Raw genomic sequence first — 26,512 nt, 5'->3', positions numbered from 1 at the left:
ATCAATATTTAGACACATTTACACATAAATGAAAGACTTAAAAAGACTGAGAAAAACTGATGAAGAATTGTGACTCAAAAGAGTTACTTTTTGTATCAAGATAAACCAAAGTCACCGAATGTCTTGGGACGGTCCTGGCTTACAGCATACTGTTCTGGGCATGCAAGCTGGCCTTTGTATTATAAATACAAACAGCACCAACTATGGCATTTCCAGTGTTCCCCTGAGAATGCTATAATTAAAGTTTTCAACATGGTGACATCCTAACCCTGCTATGAAAATCACAAAAACGTGTTTGTTTTCAGTCCGTCCATCTCCTATGCTGCAGGACCAACCTGTGGAGAGTCACACTGAGCAACACGTCGTCCAAAACACGTCTGTGAGGTGTTATCTCTGCACATCCAGAAGTCGTCCTCAGGGGAGCCAGAATGAATAACTTACAAGGAAGTTCTCGAGTGCTGTTATGGTTTACGCTAGAAAACAAAAACTCTTCTCCAGATTCTGCCTTGAAGATACCCAATCCCATCATATCTCAGAAGCTAGTGAGGTAGGGCCTGGTCACTATCTGGGTGAGAGATCACGGGGGAACACCAGGAAGCCTGGGTGATGCAGTGAGAGAGTTGGTTGGTGGTGGTCTGAGGGGCCAATGGCACAGATTACTAGCAGCCTCTAATGAATAAGGCAACTGTCAGCGGCTGGAACCGATCCCAGGAAGGGTACGCCTGTCCATTACAGAGAGATAGACAACCACATGAACAAAGATGGAAAACAATACAATGACATTTTGGTAGGGACAATCTCTCACAGCAGCTACTTAAAGGGCAACTCCGGTTTTTTGACACCTGGACCTTATTTATAGGTGTGTGCATGCTCATATACTCACTCAGACAAACATCGTGCAGCTCAGAGTCCTCCATGAGTTATTTAGATCCAACCAATTTAGCAGGGGCCACGGCAATGGAGCTTTAGCGCGGGACATAATCTCTGCAAAATCGCTCATTTCGGCTATATTTCTTCATCCATCGCCAGTGTTATCATAAAGTCAGCTCGTCTACCGTCTTCAGGTGGGTCAGCTGACAGTTTTCGCTAACTTAGCCACAATTAGCTCAGATGGGAACGTTGGAGCTCCTCTCCCCAGCAGAGAAGCACTTTGAGTCAGCCTGGCTGTCACGGCGCCCGGGCGTCTGACTCGCTGGGAGGCTGCATAAAGTCAGCTCACCTACTGTCTTCAGGTGGGTCAGCTGACCCACCTGAAGACGGTCAGACGGCCAGAGGCGGCCGGTGCGTCTGTCCGGTCGCCTGCCTGCGGAGCTGGGCCTGGAGGCTAGGCCGCTGGGTCGGGGGAACCATCCGAAACGGCGGCGGCGCTGGGCGCCGTGCCGGGCGGGGGGCCCCGTGGCGGCCCCGGGTTGCCTTTTGGTCCGGGGTTGGATGCTCAAAGCTCTGCTCTGATGGGATCTTCTCTGACACCGTGCTAACTTAGCCACAATTAGCTCGGATGCTGGAGCCTCTCCGGTCAGCCGCCCTGCGGCCCGCGCACAGCGCTCCTCGCCCAGCTTGGAGACCACCAGAGACTCTTGGTGAGGAGAGACTTCCAGGAGCGCCCCGGGGTTGGATGCTCAAAGCTCTGCTCTGCTCTGATGGTATTTGCTGCGCTTCGCTCTTCTCTGACACCGTGCTAACTTAGCCACAATTAGCTCGGATGGAAACGTCACGGAGATCCTCTCCACCTCCGTGGTTATGCGGCGGGTCCCCGCACGCTCCGCGGCCGGCACGGAGCGCGTCTCCGCCCAGGAGCAGAGATCCGGAGCTCTCCCGTCAGCCTCCGTGGAGCAGCTCCGGGCCGTTTACCCAATCAGCCCCAACTCGGCCCCTGGAAGCCGCGACCTGCTTCACGCGCCTCCGTGGAGCAAGCCGTGGTGCAGCAGCTCTGGATCTCCCGGGTCCCCACGCGCTCTGTGCCGGCCGCGGAGCGCGCGGGGACCCGCCGCATAACCACGGAGGCCCGTGAAGCAGGCCGCGGCTGCTGGAGCTCTCCTGTCGCCTCCGTGGAGCAGTCCGGGCCGTTTACCCAATCGGCCCCAACTTGGCCCCTGGAAGTCAGACACCCAGGTGCCGTGACAGCCGAGGCTGACTCAAAGTGCTTCTCTGCTGGGGAGAGGAGCTCCAACGTTCCCATCTGAGCTAATTGTGGCTAAGTTAGCGAAAACTGTCAGCTGACCCACCTGAAGACGGTAGACGAGCTGACTTTATGATAACACTGGCGATGGATAAAGAAATATAGCCGAAATAAGCGATTTTGCAGAGATTATGTCCCGCGCTAAAGCTCCATTGCCGTGGCCCCCTCTAAGTGCGGCTAAATCGGTTGGATCTAAATAACTTCTGAAGGACTCCGAACTGCACGATGTTTGTCTGAGTGAGTATATGAGCACGCACACACCTATAAATAAGGTGCAGGTGTCAAAAAACCGGAGTTGCCCTTTAAAAATCAATCAATCAATCAATAAATCAATCAATTACAGTAAAAATATATTAAGGTAAATTACTCACACTCACACTGATGGGCCATTTGCAGGTACACCTAAAAATGGAATGGCATGAAAATGTTCAATATTTTTGTCACTCTTTTCAGAAAGTAAAATATTATATTGATTCATTGTACACAGAATGAACATTTGAAGTCTTTAATTCTTGAAATTTGGATTGTGGCTCACAGATAATCAAACTCAAAAGTTAACTGTCTCAGAAAATTAGAATTCTACAGAAGATCAATTAAAAGATGATATTTTCAACAGATATGTCAGATTTCTGAAGAGTATGGTCATTCTTATGCTCTCAATACTAATTGAATTTTAGGTTTTCACCCATGTGTGCTCCAACCTGGGGCCTTTACCATGCCCAAGGCCCTGGAGTCTGATCCTGTGCCTCTGGAGGAGCCGCTCTGGAGGGAGAGATCCAGTCTGGGAGGAGAGATCCAGTCCAGTAGCTCAGATCCAGTCCAGGAGGGGAGATCCAGTCCAGTAACTGAGATCCAGTCCAGCAGCTCAGATCCAGTCCTGGCTTTGCCGCCCTCCCTGCTTCTCTCCGGTTTCCTCTCGGCGCGTGCTCCGCGCCGCCTGCTTTGTGTTGTCGGGCAGAAAGACGCACCATTCAGGGTGGCGTGTGTCCTCGAGCACGGGCACTCCGTCTGCGCGCACGAGCCAACAATAGCCCGCCATCTCGATCCGTCTCCACCGGTTGACGTTTTTCCATCATCTTTTTTTTTTTTAATTTCCCTTCCTTTATTTTTATTTCCTGTTTAACGTCGTCGCCGTCATGTCGGTGGTCGTGGAGTCTGGGTTTTCCAGCGAGGAGGTGCTGACCAGCCGCTTCCCTCTCCACCGGGCGTGCAGGGATGGAGACGTCGGCGCCCTGTGCGCGCTCCTCCAGCTCGCCTCGAACCCGGCTGACCTCGCGGTGGAGGACACCTTCTACGGCTGGACGCCCATACACTGGGCCGCTCACTTCGGAAAGGTAGACTCGGCCCCGGTCGTGAGGAGCGTGGTGGTGGTGGTGGTGGTGGTGGTGGTGGTGGTGGGCGGAAACCTCTCCTCCTCTCGGCCATTTCCTGATTTGTGATGAAGCTAAAGAGAAACAGTGAGCCGTCGTCAGCTGGAGGCAGACAATGGGCCATTAACGGCTGAATGACTGCTGTTTGCATAGCGGGGCGTCTTGTTTTATTGAAATTATTCAGCGGTACCGCTAAACAAATGTTGAGAAAGGTTTATGAAAATGATTTGGAATGTAACTTTAAACGTATCTTTGCTCTACTCTTTAACATTAACATTTAAAATCGGCTAAAAATGTGTAATATCTAATCGTTTATTTTAATCTGGAGTTTTCAAACCAACACAGTTCAGGTAGTATTCACTGTAAAAAGACAGGCCTGCCCAAAAGCCAGAAAGTGCGGGACTCCAGTCCTCCCCCGCGCTGGTCTGCGTGTACCTACTTGCCCCCTCCCCCCTGACTCTCTGTCTCCCCCCTGCAGCTGGAGTGCCTGGTGCGTCTGGTCCAGGTGGGCTGCGGGGTGAACGCGGTCACCTCCAGGTTCGCGCAGACGCCCACTCACATCGCAGCGTTCGGGGGCCACCCTGAGTGTTTGTTATGGCTGCTTCAAGCTGGTGCAGACATTAACAGACAGGTATGAACATCGGATGAGCGCTGTGCACACGCCTGCAGGCGCCACACTCACTGAATGATACAGTTGCCTGCTGGAGGATTTTTTTTTTCTCCCCTCCTGAGGAGATTGATAGTGACTACGGTTACCTGGTTCAACATTTAAGGTTAAATCACTTCAGGTCTTCAGAAATGTGAGTGAAAAAGCACAGCGAAGTAAGAGGTTGAGCTCAGATGATCCCATCAAGGCGGATCACTCTAAGTTGGGGTCATGACCCTTGCAGCATTACCTCTCAGTCCTCTCTATCTCTCATCAATTTCTTCCTGTGGAGTCACTGTCAGGCCATTCCACACCTCCCTCTCCTCCTCCATGCTTTTATTCCAAACGCACAGATTCATGCACTCGGGCTACATTTCACGCCCCACTGCACTGTTGAGGGAAATCAGATTAGTAGGTCGCAATTGCATAACACATTGTCGTCATCGTAAAAACACATTGCTTGCAATGTTCCCTGAATTTGCTCAGCATAAGCTGGAATAAACTGCTGCTCGTGGAGCCGTGTAACACACCAGCCTGGCCTGCGTTTCCATTTGCAGTCAGTTCGAGCTTCCGCAGTGTGTGTGTGTGTGTGTGCGCGCCTTTTTTTCATTAATGTATAACTGTAAATGTGTGTGGGTGGTGGTGAAGTCTGGGTGAAAAGTTCAGCCTCTTCCCTTTTTTTTTTTTTTATTATCATTCCTAAAATCTGGCCCTGAAGCAATGCAATGAGGAAGCATGTAGTAACGACACACCTTGTGGAGGAAGTCTTGTGCTTGTCCTGTGTCAGTCTGTCCCTCTCTAACTGCAGTTTTTTTTTGCTGTGGGACAGGACTATGTGGGCGAGACGCCCATCCACAAGGCTGCTCGAGCGGGCAGCCTGGAGTGCATCAACGCTCTCTTGATTCAGGGAGCGAAAGCTGAGTAAGTCCGGCGATCAGCGCCGTCTCCTCATCTCTTTTCCTCTGTACTATCCAACATCTCAGTTACACCTTTGCAAGAGATCACCACCAATCATCTCAAATCAGAGCAGCGGTGGGCGGCGCCAGTTCGCCAGGCGTGTTTGTTTCCGAATGAATTAAAGTCAAAATATACGGATGGAATGAAATAAGCTGGATTTTTTAAAAACTTCCTCCGATCCAGCCTGAAAGCAAACTGCTGTACAATGTAACTTTACACCAAATGTTTTTCCTCGCTGTGTTCCACAGTGAACAATCTGCATTTTGATAAAATGTCAACTTAAATTTAGAAACAGACCTTTTTTCTTTTACCCGCTCCTTGTTTGTTTAGTCTGATGGTAACATTTATACCAGACTCCTGTGTTAACATTTACACTTTCCACATTATATTAGGAGCTGCTGGAGGTACAGTTTGTCTGAGAACGGGTAGCAGCGTTTCTTTTTAATCTCACACCACCAAGGTGGGCGAGATCACAACAGCTGAAAGTATTTTTATTGTTTAATAAGTCCTGGATTTTAAAGTAAAGCCATCGTCGTGTAGGGTTTCCAGAATTGGTGGTGCTCTCTTGAAAACGTGACACATTTTGTTAATCCCTGAAATTGTTGTTTATCATTGCAACAATTGGCATTAAGTTGTCCTCTGTGTGTAAAATTATCGTCTGTAATACGACGGATCAACGGACGCTGGCTCTGCAGCACCGTCTTGTTTCCTATAGAGAAACACTTTGATATTGCCTTTTTGTAATTTGAGATGAAGCTTTATTGCACTGGTAAATAATTAACTCTGCACAAAGCCTTTTGAGTGAAACGCGCAGCCCTGTAAATCCAGCGCTGCTGTTAAACACACACACACACACACACACGCACACACACACACACACTGGAGGACAACTTAATGTAAAGGTTGATAAACTGTTTATTACCTAGTAGGCCATATTTGCATGATCTCTGTTAAAATTAGAGTGTGGTTTTCTTTGTTAACATTTGTTTTTGTTAGTGTCTTTCATACTTGACTGAACGACCAAATGCACATGGCCTCCTTTTCCCAAACCAGGCTCAAAAGGTTCGCTGTTGCATAGAATGAAAATGCGTAGATCACATGTGTGTTCCTGTTTAGGAGCTCTAGAGTTAGATTAATGCAGACACCTGCGATCCATCCCGTGTCGACTGTCCGGTACCGTTGCACTGAATCCTGGACTGATGGAAGTTTCATGATAAATTTAGCTCATGACAGAGGTTTAGGGTGTGTGTATGAACTGTAACATCTCTACCAGACACACCCAGTACAGTCAGCAGTCGCTTTCATTTGGATTTTTCCATTCGTACAAGTGTCGTTACTCTCGATTAACCAGTAGCTGCAACAAAGGGAATCAGACTTCCTGTTTCCTGAATGTAAATGTTGAAGTGCAAGTGATTCTAGATGCCCGACAGGATCTCAGTTCTTATTTTCCAGCGGTCACATACGCCTACTCCGTCTAATTAACCACTACCTCAACCTAAAAATATCCTTTTTAAATCAGGTCATGTATGATTTGAGTATAAATATTACAGATATTTTATTTTCTGTTTTCGCTTATCACTTTACTGGCATTTTCATTTTCTGCAACAGCCTCCATCCCTGACCTTGATCGGCCTCTCACAGACATCCAGAAGCCCAAAACAACCAGGGTGTTCACACACACACACACACACACACACACAGACAGTTTAAATGTAGCTTCTGCGCTCAGATAATGATGAGATCTCCACATACTGTCAGCAAAAGCCTTTGAATTATTAGTGACACATTGTAGGAATATTAGCCGTGATTTACGACCCGCACGAGACGGCGAGACGGTGCCAAATATATTCAGTGCCGGCTGTGTTGACTCAGAGCCTCCTCTCGTTTCAGTACGGAACGCCAGCAATGCTAACACGCTCCCTCTCTCCGAGGGTATGGAAATAAATGCGGGCTTTTCTTCCTCCTCACAAAGAGCGTCTCCAGTCGCGATCAGAAACAGTCCAGAGCGACGGCTCCAAATAACATGTGGACTCCCAACAGCCACGCTATTAATAACACGGTTATTATGTTGGGTGAAGACATCGGGACACTCTGCTGAAGCCCTGGTTGTGTTGGTCGTCTCACTACACTAAATTTATCCTGTTTTTTTTTTAACGTGTAAAAAAAAACCCAAAGCTTTGAAACAGTGTAATGTGCATTTGGTTCATCAGCTGATGAGTATTTTTTATGATTGAAATGATATGTGATGTTTTTTTCCCCTGCAGATGACAGATATTTAGTTTAGTTTATCAAGTTTGTTTTTATTTCTTTCTTTATTTTTTTAATTAAACGTAGTGGGGGCACAAGTGGGAGGGAGGCGAGAGGCTCATGACAAAATGACTCTAATTCCAGCTTTTAAACTCGAACCTAATCTGTTCCAGACTTGATTTTTTTTTAGCTTTTATAAACTGACAAAGCCAAAAATGTGAAGCTGCTCTACAACATTTAAAAAATGAGATATACTCAAGTATCTCTAAATGTTTGATTAGAAACGGTATAATTCAAACGTTAGCGTTCTGAATGGCTCTGTAGATTTATTTGTAACTAAGAGAGATCGTGATTGAGTCTAATTTAACGATAAAATATAAGATGTGAAATAAATTAACCATGTCCAACATAATCACCTTTCTTCATAAATATGTTTGTACTTCTTATAGTAATAATGTGAAGTCAGCTCTTCAGGTACCAGTTTAAACTATAAAGTGTTGTAATTCTCTTTAAAAAAAAAAAAAAAAACAACAAAAAACAAATTCACACAGTATTTTCAAAACTTCTGGAAATAATCTTCCATACTGCAGTCAGTTAAAAGCTTTAGGGTCTTTTTTATTTACTATTCCCATCATTTAATTGGGTAATATCCTAAGACTTTCATGTTTCAATTGTAGCTGTGAAAACATAGAATCCCAACTCTATAAATTCAGATTTCTTCTCTTTTAGTTTAAACCAGATTGAGGTTTTCAAAGTTTCATTTCTGAAGGTAAACTGAAGGTTTAGTCTCCACCCAGAGAGCAGTTTCATCTGACCTGCATGTGCAGCTTTCTTTCAGATCACATTTAAACTCACATAATAGTTTTTTCTTTCGTCCGTCGTCTTGCTCAGTTTATCAGTTTCCTCGTACAACTGAAAGAGCAGAATATCCTTGTCAAACCAGCCCTGACCGGACAGTTTTGATTATATTATATTAGATCTAATTATTATCCAGTTCTATATCAGAACCTGCAAAGCCATCTATCAATAATAACTTTAATAAACACTAAGTAGACCTTATTTCCTTAGGTTTTGGCTGAGATGTTAACATCTTTTCTATATTCTGCCACAATTAAAAACACTGGAAACACAGCAGATAAACTCCAAAGATAAAAATCGCTGGATTCGTCTTTAAGGAGCTGCTGGAGTTAGTTTTCTGTGAGGATTCTTGCTGGTCTTCGCCCTGCGTCGCCTCGTGGCTCCTCGTCTTGAACACACTTCACCCCCTGCGACCTGCCGCCTCGCCCGGCCTCCAGCAGGAGCTCCTGCATCTACTGCTCTTTCCAAACATTCAAGATGGAGCGTTTTATTGATGGAAGAAAAGAAGAGGAAGGGGGAAAAAGGAGCTTTAGCGGATCCTGTTAGATTGGTTAGGAGGATTTGGTGGCGGCTGCCATCACTGATTCATCTGATGAGAGCTGAGCGTAGCGTGGGACAGGCCACCAGCAGAGCAGACGATCGTAGCGGCTCAGTGGCCTCTGATAGATGTCTGCGGGTTTGGCCTGCTCAGCCCGTGGCTTCATGCATTACCGTAGTTGTGAACAAAAGCTTTTCGCACACCGCCGCTTTTATGGATTTCTATAAAGCCTTTGGATGATGGAGCCGGGAGTTTGTAACATGGACGGATACGACCCGAGATAATCCATTAGCACGCCGCACAGCTGCTATTTCCTTGATGCACACTTGCATCTTTTGCTCCCGGAACGCCGCCAATCTGAGAGAAGAGCGCCGACGCCGAGTGTCAGTAATGGCTTCTTTTTACCGATAGAGCTTCTCTGTCACGACAACGACATTTAAATGAGAGCCGTCTTAGAGCTCTTCTCTTTTCAGCTCTGAAGCCTGAATCGTGATCCGACTTCATAATAAAGACTTGATTCAACACAACAACAAAAAAAAAAGTCATTTAAGCTTAATCACAAAAATAAACGTCAATCATCGCCAACTCTCAAAACGCCTTTAAACTCCCTTTAAAATGCAGAGATGGTGAAAGCGTCCCCATTTTGTCGTGAGCCTCGGCGTGTCCAGGCGGTCCGGTAGCAGCTAGCAGCTAGCAGCAGCAGCAGGACAGAGCTGAGAGGCTGCCGGAGCACAGCACAGCACAGCAGACATGCCAGAGCAGTCAGTCAGATGGGGCAGGTGTACCTAGCATCATGTACTGAACTGTTTAATGCTAACCTCATCCTGTTGCAATGGTTATTCACTGTCATTTCACTGTACCAGATATTTTTTCCACTTTTTATTACACAGAAATGTTTTCTTTTGTATGTCACAGTATTAACCCTATACAGTCTCATAGTCTGTTCTGACATCTAATCTTTGTCACCTTTTCCTTTATGAAAGTGACAATAAGTTGACAAAAGAAAAGTTTTCTATACTGTTAACAGAACCAGAACCGTACGTCTTAATGTTTTGCAGCCATTGAATTGGAAATGACTTGGTTTTTTCAAGTAATCCTAGAAAGGGGGAGAATAGACACTGCTGAGTCTGCCCCGTTCCCTGGGATAGCCGCACTGTTGTGGCATTGAGTGTTCTCACTATCGCTTCCTATCTACACACTGGCAAACTGTTGAGGTATTTCTTGCGGTGATTGGTTTTAATGCTAGGTTTTTTTATGAATCAAAACTAAAGTTTATAGACCTGCATGCTTTGCTTATTATCCATGATTGTTCCTGTATTTTAGCCTTTTTTTGTTTATCTTTTTATTTGTATGATTTGTTTTTGATTTTTGTCAACTAACCATAGGAGTCCTTTATATGGACAGGTTTAATCACGTGAGTCCCATGTCAACATGTAGCATGATCATAGGCTGCCTCTGGAAGGTTAGACCATAGTTAGAGAAGATGCATATTGTGTGCTTAGGACCGAAAAGCAAAGCATACCAGGCATTTACAAGGAATTAACGCTTCCGTTTGAAATTCCTAATCTGCTTTGCGTAAGACGCAGTCGTGCACTTTCATGACTTTTTCTGAAGATGCCCGGTCTCACTAAAGGAATACTGCTGTAGATTTGGAGCATAGTACAAAGGAAAGGTTGATTTTTAAATCATGAACAAGTTGGTAAAAGAACAGATGGATGTTTGATTTGAAGCTGCAGAGTTAAATAAAAATATTTTCAGATGAAAGCATTTCAGGAAATGAACTAAGAGCAGGGATTTGTGTGCCACAGTGAGTTTATCTCAAAGCACAAAGTAATTTTTCTTCTTTGTAAATGGAAATGGAAATCGAATCATCAGGTTATTTCGAAAGTCTCGAACACAAATGAGCTCCTTAGCTGGGATTATCGAGCCCTTCGTGTTTTAATCCAGCATGCAAGACAAAGTTTCAAAACTTCAGTTTCGTAACAGCAGAGTACAAAACAACTTCTATCGTTGATGTCCAGTAAGACAGTCTCGTTACATTTGTGGAAACTGTTGTGAAGTTTTTCATTGGAAAAAAGGTTTTAAAGTGAAAGAGTTACTTTATAGTCTCTTTCCAGTTTCTTCTGAAATGTTAGAAAAAAGACAGAGAGCCTGATTTTGGTGATTTAATTTGACTTCAGCACACAGAAGGTACTAATTTAACAACCACGCTTTTTAAGTAACGTGCTTCTGTGCTTAAAATAAAATAAATGAATAAAATGAAACTCATGCAGTCATCAGGTGAAATTTCGAGACTTCTTCCAGTATTTTCCTTACAGAATCCTCAATACAGAAAGATTCTGCTCGAAGAAAGAGAGAGAAAATGTGAGTTTTCAGATGATGAGCTGTTGTAAAGGAGCCTCCAGTTCCCTCTAGTGAGACCAAACCATCGACCGCCTCACAACGTGGTTTTTGCTCCAAACAAAACCTTTTGGCCGAATCTTTTGGAAGCGTTAATTTTGAAGGGGACGGGTAATGTGCAACAAGTTATTGTGTGATTTATTATTCTTTTTACTCTTTTGTTGTTTTTAATCTTTAATTCTATATAAGAAAATGTTTTTCATGTGCACTAGTTCTTGAAATGTTTCTTTTTGCACAACTGTTTAGATTGAAAAGAGGAAAGAAAAAAAAAAAGCAGAGAATGAGCAAATTTCCAAACACCATGAATGAATGAACAAACAGTCACTGTGTGCTTTAAATTGAGCCTCGCTGTGTGGAAGTCAATTTCACCTGCATTTAACTAAACATCCAGTCATAAAATCCATCAAAATGAAGCCGTTTTGGATCCATAAGTTTAGAACTCATCCATCCGTTTGCTGTTTTCTTAAGCTTTTCTTAACCGATGTTTAAAATGAGGCTCTTCGTATTCTTTTCTATCGCGTTATAATAAAAGGTGCAGAGCTGGACGAGAGCCAGCAGCTCCACGTCTCTGACAAAGACTGGGCTGTTTGTCGCTCCGGCGGCTCATTTTGCTGCGTAACGACGTTCAGGCTCAGAACAGGCGCCGCATTGTTTTTGGGATTTGGCCAGCGGACCGGAGGAGAGATTCCCATCATTAAGCTCCAAGACGTGAACCCCGGCGGTCAGCGGGACGCTTTCCCGGCACTTGTTCGGAGTCCACCTGCAGTCAGGTGTCCGGCGCACTCGTCACGCTCACAGTAGAGCATTTTACCTGATATTTACAAAGTAACAGAGTTTAAATACGTAATTGTCTCTTATTGGTAGAATTGGTTTTCTGGATTTGCTTTCCAGTGAGATTGCTTCCAGCCATGAGAGCCATGTAATCTGGAAATTGAATTAAAATACGACACGGCACTGTTTGCTCATTCATTACTGCCCGAAAGACAAAAAAAAGAAGAAACACCTTGTTTCTGCTGCAACTGGATGTGATTAACACGACTTTACATAAAGCACCACGTCGCGTTGAGCTGCATGTCGGCGTGAACGCTCCCCACATGTCCGACTTGTGTCCGTCTTCCTTGAGACGTCCTGAAGACTTGACTTCCGCTTCGCCCTGTTGAAGAAAAAAAACATCTCCATCTCCTTTCCTGACGCCCGGAGCGACTTTGCTTCCTTCCCATTTGAAGTGTGCCGAGTTTCCTGTGAAGATCCGTCCCTGACGTCGTTGTCTCCTGTGGATGATGGAACGCCTTAATCTTTACTTCTTCCTGGAGATTTCCTTCTCTTCATTTGGAGTCTTGACGTCTGGAGTGCTGTTTTAAATTTTTTTTTGTTTATTTTTTGCCTTTTTCTTTACTCCTTCCTCACACAGACGACCTGGATTGTTCCTTGAAATGTGGATGACTCTTGATTCTTGGAAGAATGCTTGGAGCCAAACCATCGTTTTACGGGAGGACGCAGCTTTTCTCCGTTTGACTCTTGATGTTGTTCTTGTTCTCTTTTCTCATCGCCGTCTTAAACCCTCTCCTTTGGTCCTGGAGGGTCACTTCAAACGGACCCGGATCTTCTTTCCTCCCAGTCTCTTCCGGGCTCCTGTTAGACTGACGTGGTGTTTGTGTTCAGTCGTCTCACTCCCGTCCTCTTGCAGCAGACATGTTTCCCTCTTTACGTGGAAACTTGTCGAACGATTTCGGCCCAGTGGAAGATGAGAGTGATCCTCCAGGGATCAGTCGTCATCCCATGAAGATGACGAGGAGGATGCGAGAGTAGAGCAGCTCAGGCCTTGTCAAGACATCTGTATTTGTCTGTATGTATGTTGTATGTGTGTGTGCGTGTGTGTATGTCTGTCTGTGTCATTTGCTTAATGAGTCTGTGTGCCTGCTTGTGTGTGTGTGTGTGTGTGCGTGCTTGGGCTTGTCTGATCTTGTTGTTTTTTTGTTCTTCTCTGTGTGAGCCGCCCGTACGCCGAGCCTTTCTAACTGGGCCTCTTCCCGTTGTGCAGTATGAGGAATGCCAGCGGGCTGACGGCCGCCGACCTGGCCCACGCGCAGGGGTTCCAGGAGTGCGCTGAAATTCTCTCCAATGCCCAGAACTTCCAACAAAACATGGCTCAGTCCCATAACGGGGCGTTTCTGAACGGCACGAGCCGCAATGGGGGCCACGCTCACCCCGCCGTCCAGGGCCGCAGCTTCCTGAACGGCGTGCCCAACAGAAAGAGGTCGTTTGATGGCATGGAAGCGAATCCGGGGAAGAAAGCCAGACACAACGGTACGTCAGGTTTTTGAATATGTTAGAGAGTGAGTTTCGTACAGCCGTCTTCACACTGCTGCTCTTCCTCTGGGCCCCCAGGTGTGTGCGTGCCAGAGCTGCTGAACGGGAACGGGCCACTGGGTGGCGCCATCGAGGCACCGATGGAGAGCATGAACGTGGAGCTGGCTCCGACTGTCACCACAGGTGGGCCTGGGAACGTTGCTTTTGGGCTCAATGGGTTTGCGCCGCCACAAGGGCCGGGGCCCATGGATCAGAGGGAGGACAGGTCGGGCCCCGTGGCCAGGGAGCTGGAGGTCATCACGGTGGCGTCGATGCAGACCCCCTGTCGCTGCACCAACTCTTACGCCTACCTGTAGACGGCTCTGTTCACTCTGATGTTCTCCTTTATTATAATCCGGCTTGTTTGTTTGCAGAAATGCATTTGTTTTGATTTGATGGTGAGCTACGACTGACGTGTTCAGCAGTGTGTGTGTCTGTGTGCCGTATTTTCTACTATTACATGTTCCTGATTATACTTGGATGGACAGAAAAAAAGAATGCATCTATATATTCCATTTAAATATTCCGTTAAGCAGAATATAATCATCCGTCCATTTCTACCTGTATTTGGTACGTAATCCGCTCTGTGTAGGTTTAGATTTGAAAGGTTGGTTTTGTTTCGCACAGTGAAAGTGCAATATGGTTTTTATTGACCCGGTGGTTAAAAATAAGTCATGTTTTGAAAGCGTCTAAAATCCTCCATGTAAGTGACCTTCCTTACATGGTGGCTTGCTGCGTTGGTTCCCTCAGATTCACAGATTCTGTCAGTACGACATGGTTAAAGCTGTTACAGGAGAGTTACACAGTTCACTCTGTCTGGAAAGAAAACCTCAAACACTTTGTTCAATCCGAGATTCTTCATTTGTAAAGATGGCATTTATATAAAGCTGATGAGTAGGTGAGCACTCTTAAATTCACTGAGATGTCTTCTAATGTAACGCGCTTGCTAAAGCTGTTTTATATCCAACGATGACTTTATGCCAAAGCATATCCCAACATGAATGTAGCTTGTAAAGTATAAATGATCCCCCCTGCAGCTTCCCTGTAGTCTGTAGCTGTCCTGTTCTAAAACACGGTGGTCCATGGGATTGGGGATTCAATTATTCCTGTTATATTTTTTTATTTTATTTTTTTCTGTTTTTTTTGTTTACCTGGTCTGAAGTATGGTGAATGTTTACTGTGTGTATGTGTGCAGTAAAGTTTTTAGACTGATAGCAGGGCTTGCACATGTGTGTTAAAAACAGCGATTTTGAATCTGGTCATTGGCTCTTTTACAATCGGCAGTTCTGTGTGAAACGGACGGCTCGAGACGGTCTGCATGGATTTGTACACTTTGCAAAAAAAAAGCCTTATTTCTTGAGCTCCATTTAATATTCGAACAATAACTTTATTTACATTTTTTCAACTTTTCTAGATACTAAGGGAAACGATTCTGTGGATATTTTCTAGTGATGTACATTGTTGGTGGTGGTTCCTGTTGAAAATGGCAGAAGGTGTGTGTGTGTGTGTGTGTCGTCTGTCACTCTGGAGCGTTCGCGGGTTCGGCTTTGTACTCCACTGTGTAAAATCATTAAATGTGGTCAATTTGATAAATGTGACTGTGGTCGCCTGTTTTTCTTGATATGCTTCCATTCTTCAGTCACCCTTGATGACCCTGATCAGATTAATGCGAAGAAAGAGTTAACTCCTCCACACTTCTCCGATTTCCATCACCTCCCCTTAAGTTGGATTGTGGATTATGTCACGCCGCTTTAAAGACTTAAGATTTTCTTGACGAATGAACAGATCTAGGTCAGTGTGTCATACAGCGCCGACCGAGCGTCTGTGCGGCTGCAAATCAGGATGTGACCTATTTAAAGCAGGTTTCAGGTTTAAACTTGCGGAGTTGCACAAGGCCCGAGAATGCGTTTCACAATTTATTGATCTTGTTTCTCAGTAATCCACAGAAGGTCACAGAACTTTTACTTTCCGTGTTGAAATGTGAGCGCATGACCCTCGTAACTTCAGACTGCTTTTCATGGTTGTGCAGGGGGTAAAAAAAAAAAAAAAAAAACCGAGCCGCTGTTCGGAAGCAGGGATCTGGGTGTTCGTCCACTTTTGACCGTTTGTTTCCTCCACAGTGGCAGGTGAGAGACACTGTGAGGGTTTTCCCTCTAATGATCCCGCAGCAGAGATCCTCCTCGACCAGCGCGTCTGCAGTGGCTTGCCTGAGATCAGTAGCACGGCAGGCAGCCAGATGGAGCACCAGAGGTCGGTCAAGGCAGAGCAGTTGTATGACCATACCCTCTTCAGCACCATGCTTCTCTACCACGGGTCCTAAATCACGGAGGATCACGCTGGCAGGTCCATGTTTTTGCCTGATTCTCATTTAAGCCTAAAGCAAGCATTCATTCATTCGCCTTAAAGCCACAGAGTGGTCCATTTCTTTGTTTATTTTTGTGTAATTTTTTGATTGTTGTACGGCGGGCCCATTGTCTTGGATAAATTTGACATTTATAACCGAGGAAGCTGCGTTAAGTCAAGTTTTGTTTGTACTGTTAAAAAAATATGTTTTTTTTTTTTTTTAGCTTGATTATGCTGAGATGTGTTCTGAATTACACTACAGTTAACATTTGTGTTGAACCACTGCCAGTACTAAAGTTTTGTTTGTTGTAACTTGATGTTACTAAATCCAATGCAAACACATTCAATGTAACGCGTTAACAATTAAACATGTTTTGCACAAGCACAAGTTTTCTTAAGTTATTTTTTTATCATTTGAACTATATTTATGTGTAACTGAGCAGAAATATATTCCCAAAAATGTCTTGTTGGGTTGAAGAAGACATTCTGAATTAACCTTAAATGGGAAATGACAAAAACTACCATGAATTCATGCTAAATAACCATCAAAGCATACAACTGCTCTAGAGATAAATAATTGCACAAAGCTGCAAAATGACCACAGAATAAAACTGAAATACATAAATGAAGAATGGTTAAAGAGATGTGTTTTGAATATGGAAGAAGCATTAGGAAATGTCTTTTTTTTTCAAATGGATAATTCTTTGTGCACAAACAACATGCATATTTGGATTGAGTCGAATGATGTAGTCTCTATTCACTCCCACAACTTCTTGCTTAATCTGATAAACAATATAATTCTTTATGTCAATTTCTATATCCTACATAAATATAGTGACAGATATAACAAAAAAACATTGACATTGAGTATGAAAAACAATGACCATAAAAGGTTTTGGAGAATCCTTTTCTAGATCCTAAGCTTTTTATGCCTTCTTTCAGGGGCATGTTGCCCTAATGTGAAGCATGAAGCTGTTTGTCACATGAACAGTATCCTGACTGAGTGTTCTGAGATCAATTTCTTCTCTTTATAGTGCATTAAAACGTTGCATTAAGAACCGACAGTGTTATATGAAGGCTACATGTTCGTGAAAGTTGAATAGTTTTCCCACATGCTGTACATCAGGATCATCAGGACGTCTCTCTGCAGCCTCACGTGTATGGACACACCTGTCACCAGAGCCGACCTTCATCACAGCTGCGCTGCACAAACACGCGTCACTCTGGCCACGCCCCCATAACAGGACGGCCGACACCTTAAAAGGGGACAAGCAGCATACTTTTATATACAATGTCGCTATTATACAAACATATTCCAATATATAAACAAAATGTATAGTTTTCAATGATTAGTAATTATATTGTATGCATATGAAACGACAATTACAGAGCGTAAATCCATTTTTAAAGTGAAGCTGTAAGTCATCTACCCCTCTCCCCCCTGCAAAATGGTATCGTCCGATAAATCTAACAGCGCTAACCGGAGACTCGTCGGGTTACAGACAGAAAGTCGAGTGATCGTCGGCAGGCCACCAGCGAAGTTGTCAAATAACAGTTTAATACAGTGTTATATTTTATTAACCAAATAAGCTGAGACCAGCGTTTTATTATAGCCAGTAGGTATTTCACAAGGCACGCCATGTCAACCCCAGCTAGAAGAAGACTAATGCGGGATTTTAAACGGTGAGTTGACGGCGTTCTGATATCGGTTGTGAGCTATGATTTGTCAAAACAGCTAACGGTAGCCTAGCTCGGCTACACTGATATTTTCAGACGAGCTTATCGATTCACCCTCCGCACCGTGAAATACAGTAGTAACACGGCATGTGTAGTGTATAATGTACCACTCATAGTCTGGAATATTGATATTATGGAATGGTAAATGTGTAAAAATCACCCCGGCTGTACTGGGAAGCTAACAAACAGTGCTAGTTGATAGCATGCAATCGACTAGGGTTACAGTTTATAGCAGCGGGCTAACGACGCCGAAGTTAGCCTCCTGTTTGATAGGAAAAGAATCGCGTCACCAACGGATTAGTCGATTTTTTATCATTTATGTTGTAGAAGTCCTCTTATCAATGTCGGCATATTTTTTTGTCGCGGCCTGAAATTACAGCTCGGATTGGTGTCGTTCATGGTAGAGTATCGTAGAGACATTTCTTGTGTTTTTAAACTTGAGTCTTGTCTGGTCTTCTAACTAAATACTTTGAAGAATACTTGATTTAAATTTACGATGATCTGTACCAGTTTTACCACAGTTTTATAGCCACAGTTTTATAACACATTCGTAAACTTCACCCGGATACTCGCTGTACATGAGATTTCCTACCTGACTGTACCTTTAACTTCGTCTGTGGATTATTATAAACAGTTTCTCAGGATATGGGTTGTTCTGTTGGTTTAAAAATAACACAACTACATAAAATAAAATATTGAGCACAAGGTTTCGTTGAAATTGTTTCCCACCAGGACGTAGTTGACTGTCATCCAAGTATTCCTTTATAAACCGAACGGAAGCTTGCTTCAACATCGTTGCTGGCTAACTCTTTAAACTTAGGAGCATTTAAAAGTAGCTGTTCAGTGAAGTAATTGTGTGTTAAATAATAGTTGACACTTTTAAAATAGGCCGGCCGAAACCTTCCCATGTTCAGTCGCTGCGTTTTGATATCAGTGAGATCTTGACGCTGTTAAAAAAAACAAGTCAAATTTGAGCGATTACTACCAGACTCGATCTGAAGCTAAATCCAACGTCAAAAAAGGAACACAAGTGCTCAGAAATCTAGACAAATATTCGGTACAAAAAGGAGAAAAATAAACACTACAGCAAAGCGGAAGCACTGTACCAGCACGAGACAGACCGGTTCTCCCAGAATTCTCTGAACTACTTTCTTTTCCAGACTGAGTGGGATCACATCAAACCCGGTATGAATACTTTAAAGTCCCTCAGACGTGTTTTCATTTTGGTTTACTGGTCAGCCTTAGATCTGCTTGAAAGGGATCTTCAAGTCCTCTTTCAGGAATCCGGACAGGTCTTTCCAGGTATTGGGAGTGGCCTGGCTGTTGTTGACACTGCTGGTATGGAATTATGGAAAAAATGACACAGCAGGATGAGTATCGGCGAGCTTATGAAAGTTGAACGCAATAAAAGTTTATGTAACCTGATTATTTCATCCAGACTAGAGCAGGAATAGCAGCTATTTTTAAAGTAAATCATTCCTGATTTCATCAGGGTAGTTTTCTGGGTTTTCTGGTGAAAACAGAGTGAACATTGTCTGGTTTTGAAAGGGTCGTCTGGACACAAAAATCCTTTTAAGACGAATTAAAATTCTACAACCGTTTGATCAATCTGGCAATTACAAAGACCGATTACACAATAATAGAAACAAACCCAAGTCTGTGGTCCACATTAAATTGAGAAATTGTATGTAGCTCACTGCTCAGGTTTTAGTGAGAAAGGGATTCACAGTGTTATGTTCAGGATTTTGTATACTATTGAAACTAATAATTTTATGTTGGTGCTGTGATTTGATAAATGTCTGATTCACATGTTATGGAACTACTAACTTCAGACTTACCGTAATCGATTAGATTTAATGGCAGTGAACTCACCATCAGGTTTCCATCTAGTGTTGTTTCCTTTCACCAACTCTTCCCAAACTGTTGCATACACTGCTGGCCAGAAGAAAATAGTGTTAAGATTCTACCGTGACTTTCTTTTGCCTTTACAGGCTACAAGAGGATCCTCCAGCTGGTGTCAGCGGTGCTCCATCTGAAAATAACATCATGGTGTGGAACGCAGTCATTTTTGGGTGAGAAATGCTTCAATTGGTGTTAACTGAGTTCAGATCATATAAATTTGTGTTAATGTGAAACATATCGCCAATAATAATAATAATGAGAGGATTCCTGTCTCCACAGCCCTGAAGGCACTCCCTTTGAGGATGGTAAGCATCTCTCTGATCATTAGCTCCCGTTTATTTTCTGTCATAATTACTGTAATCCATAAAGATATTTCATATGTCAGATTTGTCTAAATGTTACTGCGATTAGCAGTGCAGTCAGCTCCTTCCATCAGCTTCTCTTGATCCCAAAGCTTTTATTTGCTTATTGATTTGTCTGGTGATGAAATCCTCTTGTTGGGACACGTCACTGCCCCAGAAGAGTTTCCTCAGACCGAATGACTCGCCCATTTCATAACCTTGCTTCTCGTATTTGTTACAGGTACATTTAAACTCATTGTAGAATTCACAGAAGAATACCCCAACAAACCCCCCACAGTCCGATTTGTGTCAAAGATGTTTCATCCAAACGGTAAGAACGCCGTCGTCGGTGATCTCCGCTGTGTGACTGATGCTCGCAGGGCCCTGTGTAACTGTGTGTGTGTGTGTGTGTCAGTCTATGCAGATGGAAGTATATGTCTAGACATCCTACAGAATCGTTGGAGTCCCACTTATGACGTGTCGTCTATTCTCACATCTATCCAGGTAAGAGGAGTCAGTGGAACCACACACATCACAGATTGTGTCACAAGCTGTTCTGTGATTTCAACTGACAACAAAAAGAATCTGTCCTCAGTAATCCAATCTGTTAAATGACAGACAGTCTTCAATGTTTCAGTGTGAAAAAATAATTCGGGTCATGTGACGTCTGCTAGAACTGGAGTTGCTGTTTCACAGTTGCCAGACAATAAACGACGCATGCATGCTTTATTTCAGTGTCCAAATATTTTTAAACCATTAAAAACTTGGTATCATTGTGGTACATTCACATTTAAAAAAATTTCCTAAAATGAAATATTCAATGAAAGGTAATGATTAATAATTACAGTGAGTAAGACTAATCTGAATGAACTCTTGATACATTTTGCCACACCAATTAGAGCTATTGTTTTTTAAAAGTGTTAATATGTGACACAGTAAGAATACAGCTACACTAACATTTGATTTTATACATCATAATACTTTTATAAATACTATTTGAAAGAAAAAAAACATTGTTCAGTATTGTCAGAAACCACAGCGATCCTGACAAAAAGAATAAGCCGGATCGTAAAACTGCAAATAATTCTGACAGAATTAGTTGTAGGTAGAGTTGGTTGAGAGGTTGAGCTCAATTTTAACTTTTTCAATAAGAACTCATTAAATTACAAACCCCAGAGTGTATTCTCAGGCTATTTCAGTACCCCCAAATCAGTGTGAGACTCTCTTGTGCTGTTTACATTCAAAACGAATATGTTAAAAATATTACCCGTAGTGTATATTTTAGTTTAAAAGTACTTTAAAGATCATTGAAAGCATTCACCATTTAATAGAAGGCATGATGTATATTTCTGGTCTGAAAACAACAAATTTAATGTTATCAATGTTCAGTCACGTTAAAGACAAAAAGTAGGAAATGGGATATAAAGTTTTTTCAAAATAAAGTGCTCTGGAAGATCACTATAAGAAGAAATAGCACAGATTTTGATCAGTTTCCTCCTGTCCTCCTCCCAACAGTCCCTGCTCGACGAGCCGAACCCCAACAGTCCTGCCAACAGCCAGGCGGCTCAGCTGTACCAGGAGAACAAGCGGGAGTACGAGAAGCGCGTGTCGGCCATCGTAGAACAAAGCTGGAGGGACAGCTGACCTGGCCGTCCCCACAGCCGCTCTCGCCATTCTTCAACTGTGTGCTGCAAAGTTTTAGTGGAGTTCCTCCTAATTTCTCCTCCATTTTCAAATTCAAGCTTTTATGCACTTTACCTTCGACTTTACCTTCATAGAAATTTTCTCTCTCTCTCTCTCTCTTCCTTTCCCACCGAGAAGAATTTATTATTTTTCTATTCTAGCCTCATTTTCCAGTTTATCAGGGGAAATCTGCTGAATCTTGCCTCCTGTGTTTCGTCACCATGGACTCGAGGGCCATTACTCAGTGATTCTGTTGTTCTCACTTGCTGTTAAGACCCCCCCCATCATGTCAAAGTGTCTCCGACGGCGCGTCTCGTGTGGCGCGCCTGGTCGCTTCTGTCGGTTTGTTTTCACGAGGCAGCGGGAGGAGGAGCCGCCGGGGGCGTGGCCCACTCAGACATCTCCACACCGAGTCTTTTACCGTGTTGTGTGAACTGTTACATGCATGACGGAGTGTTCACGATCCTCTTCAGTTCTTGTGTATATAAAGAAGCCTGCAACTGAAATTATGTACAGATTTTGCACTGGTTTGTCTCCCATGTCACTTTTTTCCAGTACTTGTAAATAAAAAGAAAAGGCAGTTCATCCTTTAATGATGGCGTTTTTGTGATTTGTTCAGTCCGTCAAACCCACTGCATCACTGTCAACATCTGAAGAGCGGATCGGGAAATGGACAATTTGTTGTTAAAGATAATGAATGTCTTCGTTTCAAAAGGTTTTATTCTGATAATCGAGCACATATATATAACCAAGTGGGGGAAGTCGCATGCATTATTTAAAAAAACAAATGTGTGTAACAGTTTTGTTACAAACGTGCACATTTCTGTTCTCTACCAACATCCTGATCAGGAGGAACAATCATCACTTTACTATACAGCAGTTACAAAAATAATTATTTACAAGACCCCTCTCAGTGAATTACAGTTTGATTTATTGGGATTATTGTAAATGGAAACCAACACGGATACATTATTTTACAGGAGTGTTCGTTTGGCGGCGTGGCGCGCAGCGAGCTACCTGTTGTAGGCTCGCTCCTTCTTGGCCCTCTCCAGAGCCTTGTCCATGGTCTTCTCGTTCTCCCCCCGGCACTTGGGGCAGTACCACTTGCCTTTGGGTTTGTGATGGAGGCCCACGCAGGAGAAGTGGAACCACTCGATGGGGCACTCGTCGTTATCGCAGCCGATCATCTCGCCGTAGGACACCTGCTCGCACAGGCAGTACGTGGGCTCGTCGGGGTCGATGGGCAGGTCGGGCGGCGACACCTCCCTCTCGGATTTGCCTTTTGACCTCTTCTTCTTCTTCGACGTTTTGGCCCTCTTCTCCCGGGACGCCCCCACTCCCACGTCCTCGGAGTGGTCCATGCCGCCGTAACTCTCGCGGTTCTCTCCGTTCTTCTGGCGCCTGGAGCGCTTCCCTCCGGCTTTGTCTGCGCCGCCCGAGCCCGGGGTGGCCTCGTCGCGCTTCTTGTCGTGGTGCCCGGGTTTCCCCGGCGTGACGGCAGCGGACGACGAGGACATCAGCGACGCCGTCGTGCTCGCCATGGACGCCGCCGTGGGGACGTGGCTCTCCGGGACGTCCTGGGAGGAGAGGAGACGCTCCGAGTGCCAGTCGATCTGTCTCGTTCGGTTCTCGACCAGCTCCACCTGGAAGGAGGAACATTCTTACATATGTGCTTTTCTTTGACATACAGGTAGAAAGTAAGGAAAAGTTTGAATGAGTCCACTTCCTGTTTGTCATTCTCTTTTTTTTCTGTACTGTCTAAAAAGAGAAATGCAGAGAAACAGTCCTCAAAGTATACAATAACAAACAAATAAAAATGATGAATTAAAAACACGTGCTGCAGAAGAAGTGCGGTCCGTTTCAACTTTGACATATTCAACATATGTCAGACTGAAGGTTAAATGTGGTGTTCTGTTTCTGGCGACTGTAGTGAGAACATACAATGAACCCGCTCACTGTTTACTCCCGGAGGTCAACCATTCAGCAAATAATTTGTTTTTCGTAACTGATGCTGTGACATGTGGCTATCAGGCGTCAAATAAAAATATAAAACGGCCCTGTAAAAGTTCGTTCACCTTTTTCATTCACCTGAAATCAGATTTGACTTAATTTTACGGAAAAAAAGCGAGGTTTTCTTCGTACTGTGTGTCGTGTTCGTACCATTTGACCAGCGATCTGGATCTTTTCATCTCCCAGCTCCTGACTGCGGATCAGAGCTCTCTGGATGGACAGCTGAAGCTTGCGCCTCTGGAGTGAGTCCGATTCACGGCGATAGCGCTCATAGGCATCGTCGAGCTCCTTCAGGACGTCTGGGGGAAGAAAAAAAAATCAAACACATAAAATAAAAGAGAAGGCAACAAATTCAACTCTGTTACTCTTAATGTGTCTTAGAGGGGTGTGTGTGTTCAAATTTTTATAGCCATTTTTAGTAGTGTTTCTAGCAATATGCGGTGTGTATGTTACACTCACTCAACAGTGCGCGCCTTTATTTAAAGCCAGCGCTGCTGCTGGCACAAAGAAGACACACGTTAAGGCTGCATGTCGACTGGAGGCACAATCAGTGAATGTATTTTTGTTTTGAAGGGATTTTAGAAATGAATACACTGGCCAAGGTAGGGCTAAAAAAAAACAATCCCCTCACCTGCTAAATACATGTTCATTCAAAGTAACTGTGAATCATTAAGTTTTAAATTACAATAAAAAACTTAGAACTCTCCCGTTTCATTACCTTGATACTTGGCATCAATCTCCTTCATGAGTGAGACGCTCCTCTGCAGGTCAAAGGGCAGGGACTCCACCAAATCCAAATACTCCTCCACATAATTCACAACTACGTGGCCCGGCTCCCCATTGGTTGGGTTCAACATGGTGGATGCGTCTTTTACCCAAGGACACTGCTACACCTCCACCTGTCCACAACAAATCACCATTAGCTGTTTTATTGCAGCTTAACTTAAAAATAAAAACATCCTAAAAGCGAACACTGCATCTCGCCACCTGATGGGATGTGAAGGCTGTATGGCTGGTGGCTTCAGGAAAAAACTTTTCAAATGAAAGGAATAGCAATTTGTTATAATCATTATAATTATGCAAAAGAAAGCCCCAGTGGTCACATCTTCTTTCTTTTATTCCATGGAAAAAAAAAATACAGAACCATGAAGTTTTGCTTAAAATTCTAAAAAATGGAAACTTACCCTCCTGTGCACATAAGAACATTGTTTACACTCACAATCTTCACCAAGATGAAAAGAAAAGACAAATCAGAAGAGTCGATCAATGTGACTGATCAGAAAACAGCTTTAACTCTGCTGTTACGAGTTTTCCAGATGAGCCTTGAATGCCCAGACCCGAGGATTCGAACACCATTTGGGTGGAGGGTTTATTGTGCTGGCGGAGGGATTGTTACACCGCCACACCGACCAAGACATGACTTTCTTTAGCTCGTACCTACCGTGGAGGTAAGGACAAAGCAAGGTGCATTTGTTTGCCACAAATCTGAGTGGAAAAAAAGAGAGACGACTCTGACAAAGAGGCAGTGAACACGGCGATCGTCCGCACAGCTAGGCGGAAATGCTGAGGGCTCGCTACGCGTACAGTGTAGCACGGAGTGAACTGTCCACTAGACAACGAGCCGTGGGTGATGGCATGTGTACAACACGGTATATTGCTGTGGAGTGTTCACGGTTACAAAACGAACATCTGTTCTCAAATCGAGTCGTTCACATTTCACTGTACAACAGCTGTACCCCCCCCCCCTCCCCCCAATGCTACCTACGGCTAATGTGCTCTGCGGGCGAGTTTACATGAAGTACCGTTCAGATGGCTTATCTTATCAAAGTGTCAAATGTGCCGTTATCCCAACACATACAAGACAGCATATTTTGATTCGTAGCGTTAACGCTTTTTACCAATAAAAGGTTCAGAACTCGACCGATTATTTAGCGCTATAAGGAAAAAAAACTTACCCATTAGCCAACGTTAAACCCACGACAAAATGTTATTTTAATTACCTACATAACGTTACTCAGACATACCGAAAAGCGATTTTTAGTGATTTTGGTACTTTAAACGGGTTTTAATGTCTGTGACGTCTGCTTCACTGTTAGCTGTATTAGCTGTTAGCTTTGAGTATTACAAAGGGAGCTGCAGCATAAACCAAAGCAAAACTGAACACAGTTTAGAAAAATGCACTTGTTTCGTAGGGAGGTGATCATCACCATAAACTCACCCGTGGGTAGTTTGTGATTTTTTTTTCCGCCACAGTCCGTGCAGGTGATGCTGCGACTCCTGATGCTAATGCTGCTAAGGCTAGTTTCTGTCCGAGTGCAGCGGCTCGGGTCCTTGGAGCTAACATACAGCTAACGTTAGCTGCCGGACGAAATGCCTGACTAAATTAGTTCTGCAATGCGCACGCGCAATACTGTAGCGCGCGTGGTTTTCAAAGACGCCTCAATAGTGTGTTTATTTTTTCAAACGAAGACTAGTTACTATTATTCAACATAACAAAGATATGTAGATATTAAACAAAGCAGCAGTCGAAAAGGGTTTTTTATTTTTATAAGTTGTTTTTCAACATTATTTGTGCTGTTGACCGTCAGGTATCAGTTTAATCTGCCCATAGACTGCAAACATTCATTTCTTGTCAATTAATCTACCACAACTTTAAATCATGATGCCTGAGAGTAAAAACCAGTGGAGTGGATTTCTGCAGGCATTTTCTCCTTCGTCACAGTTGTGTTTTTGAGCCACTGCCGAGGACTGCAGTTTCTTCTCACAGTGCAAGAATGCACGTTTGAGACTAATCTGAGCACTTAAACTTGCCTGCTGGTGTGAATTGGAGAGTGCTGCTGTCTCTCTGTATTCGCCTTGTGATGGACTGATAAAATATAAAGGGTGAAGCCAAGATGAGCACATTTGATGAAGTCCTCCGCTGTGAAATGACACGATTTTGTCTCAGTGCAG

The 26,512-nt window shown here is 43.8% G+C and overlaps 3 protein-coding genes across 4 annotated transcripts; 2 read left to right on the top strand and 1 right to left on the bottom strand.

Annotated features, from left to right (window-relative positions):
- The first annotated feature begins 3,191 nt into the window (after nucleotides 1–3,191).
- ankrd10b (ankyrin repeat domain 10b) lies at nucleotides 3,192–16,269 on the top strand. Of its 2 annotated transcripts, XM_030111607.1 has the most exons (6): nucleotides 3,192–3,513; nucleotides 4,028–4,180; nucleotides 5,025–5,116; nucleotides 13,237–13,502; nucleotides 13,584–13,688; nucleotides 15,665–16,269. In XM_030111607.1, exons 1-6 carry the CDS (start codon nucleotides 3,316–3,318, stop codon nucleotides 15,862–15,864), a joined length of 1,014 nt encoding a protein of 337 aa, XP_029967467.1. In that variant the 5' UTR covers nucleotides 3,192–3,315; the 3' UTR covers nucleotides 15,865–16,269. The 2 variants fall into 2 exon arrangements, with proteins under 2 accessions (XP_029967467.1, XP_029967468.1); XM_030111608.1 differs by lacking the exon at nucleotides 15,665–16,269 and having other exon boundaries at nucleotides 13,584–15,023.
- Nucleotides 16,270–17,385: 1,116 nt separating this feature from the next.
- Nucleotides 17,386–22,143, top strand: ube2al (ubiquitin conjugating enzyme E2 A, like). The gene is made up of 6 exons (XM_030112588.1): nucleotides 17,386–17,570; nucleotides 19,616–19,696; nucleotides 19,806–19,831; nucleotides 20,109–20,198; nucleotides 20,283–20,371; nucleotides 21,383–22,143. Exons 1-6 carry the CDS (start codon nucleotides 17,527–17,529, stop codon nucleotides 21,509–21,511), a joined length of 459 nt encoding a protein of 152 aa, XP_029968448.1. The 5' UTR covers nucleotides 17,386–17,526; the 3' UTR covers nucleotides 21,512–22,143.
- ing1 (inhibitor of growth family, member 1) lies at nucleotides 21,668–25,912 on the bottom strand. Its single transcript, XM_030112586.1, has 4 exons — nucleotides 25,779–25,912; nucleotides 24,279–24,459; nucleotides 23,711–23,859; nucleotides 21,668–23,193 (listed from the first exon to the last, which is right to left on the bottom strand). Exons 2-4 carry the CDS (start codon nucleotides 24,415–24,417, stop codon nucleotides 22,564–22,566), a joined length of 918 nt encoding a protein of 305 aa, XP_029968446.1. The 5' UTR covers nucleotides 24,418–24,459; nucleotides 25,779–25,912; the 3' UTR covers nucleotides 21,668–22,563.
- Nucleotides 25,913–26,512: the final 600 nt, after the last annotated feature.

Source organism: Salarias fasciatus, chromosome 16, assembly GCF_902148845.1.
Source record: "Salarias fasciatus chromosome 16, fSalaFa1.1, whole genome shotgun sequence".
Lineage (NCBI taxonomy): Eukaryota > Metazoa > Chordata > Actinopteri > Blenniiformes > Blenniidae > Salarias > Salarias fasciatus.
The sequence above is the reverse complement of the archived record's forward strand: the minus strand, read 5'-3'. Positions and strand labels throughout refer to the sequence as shown.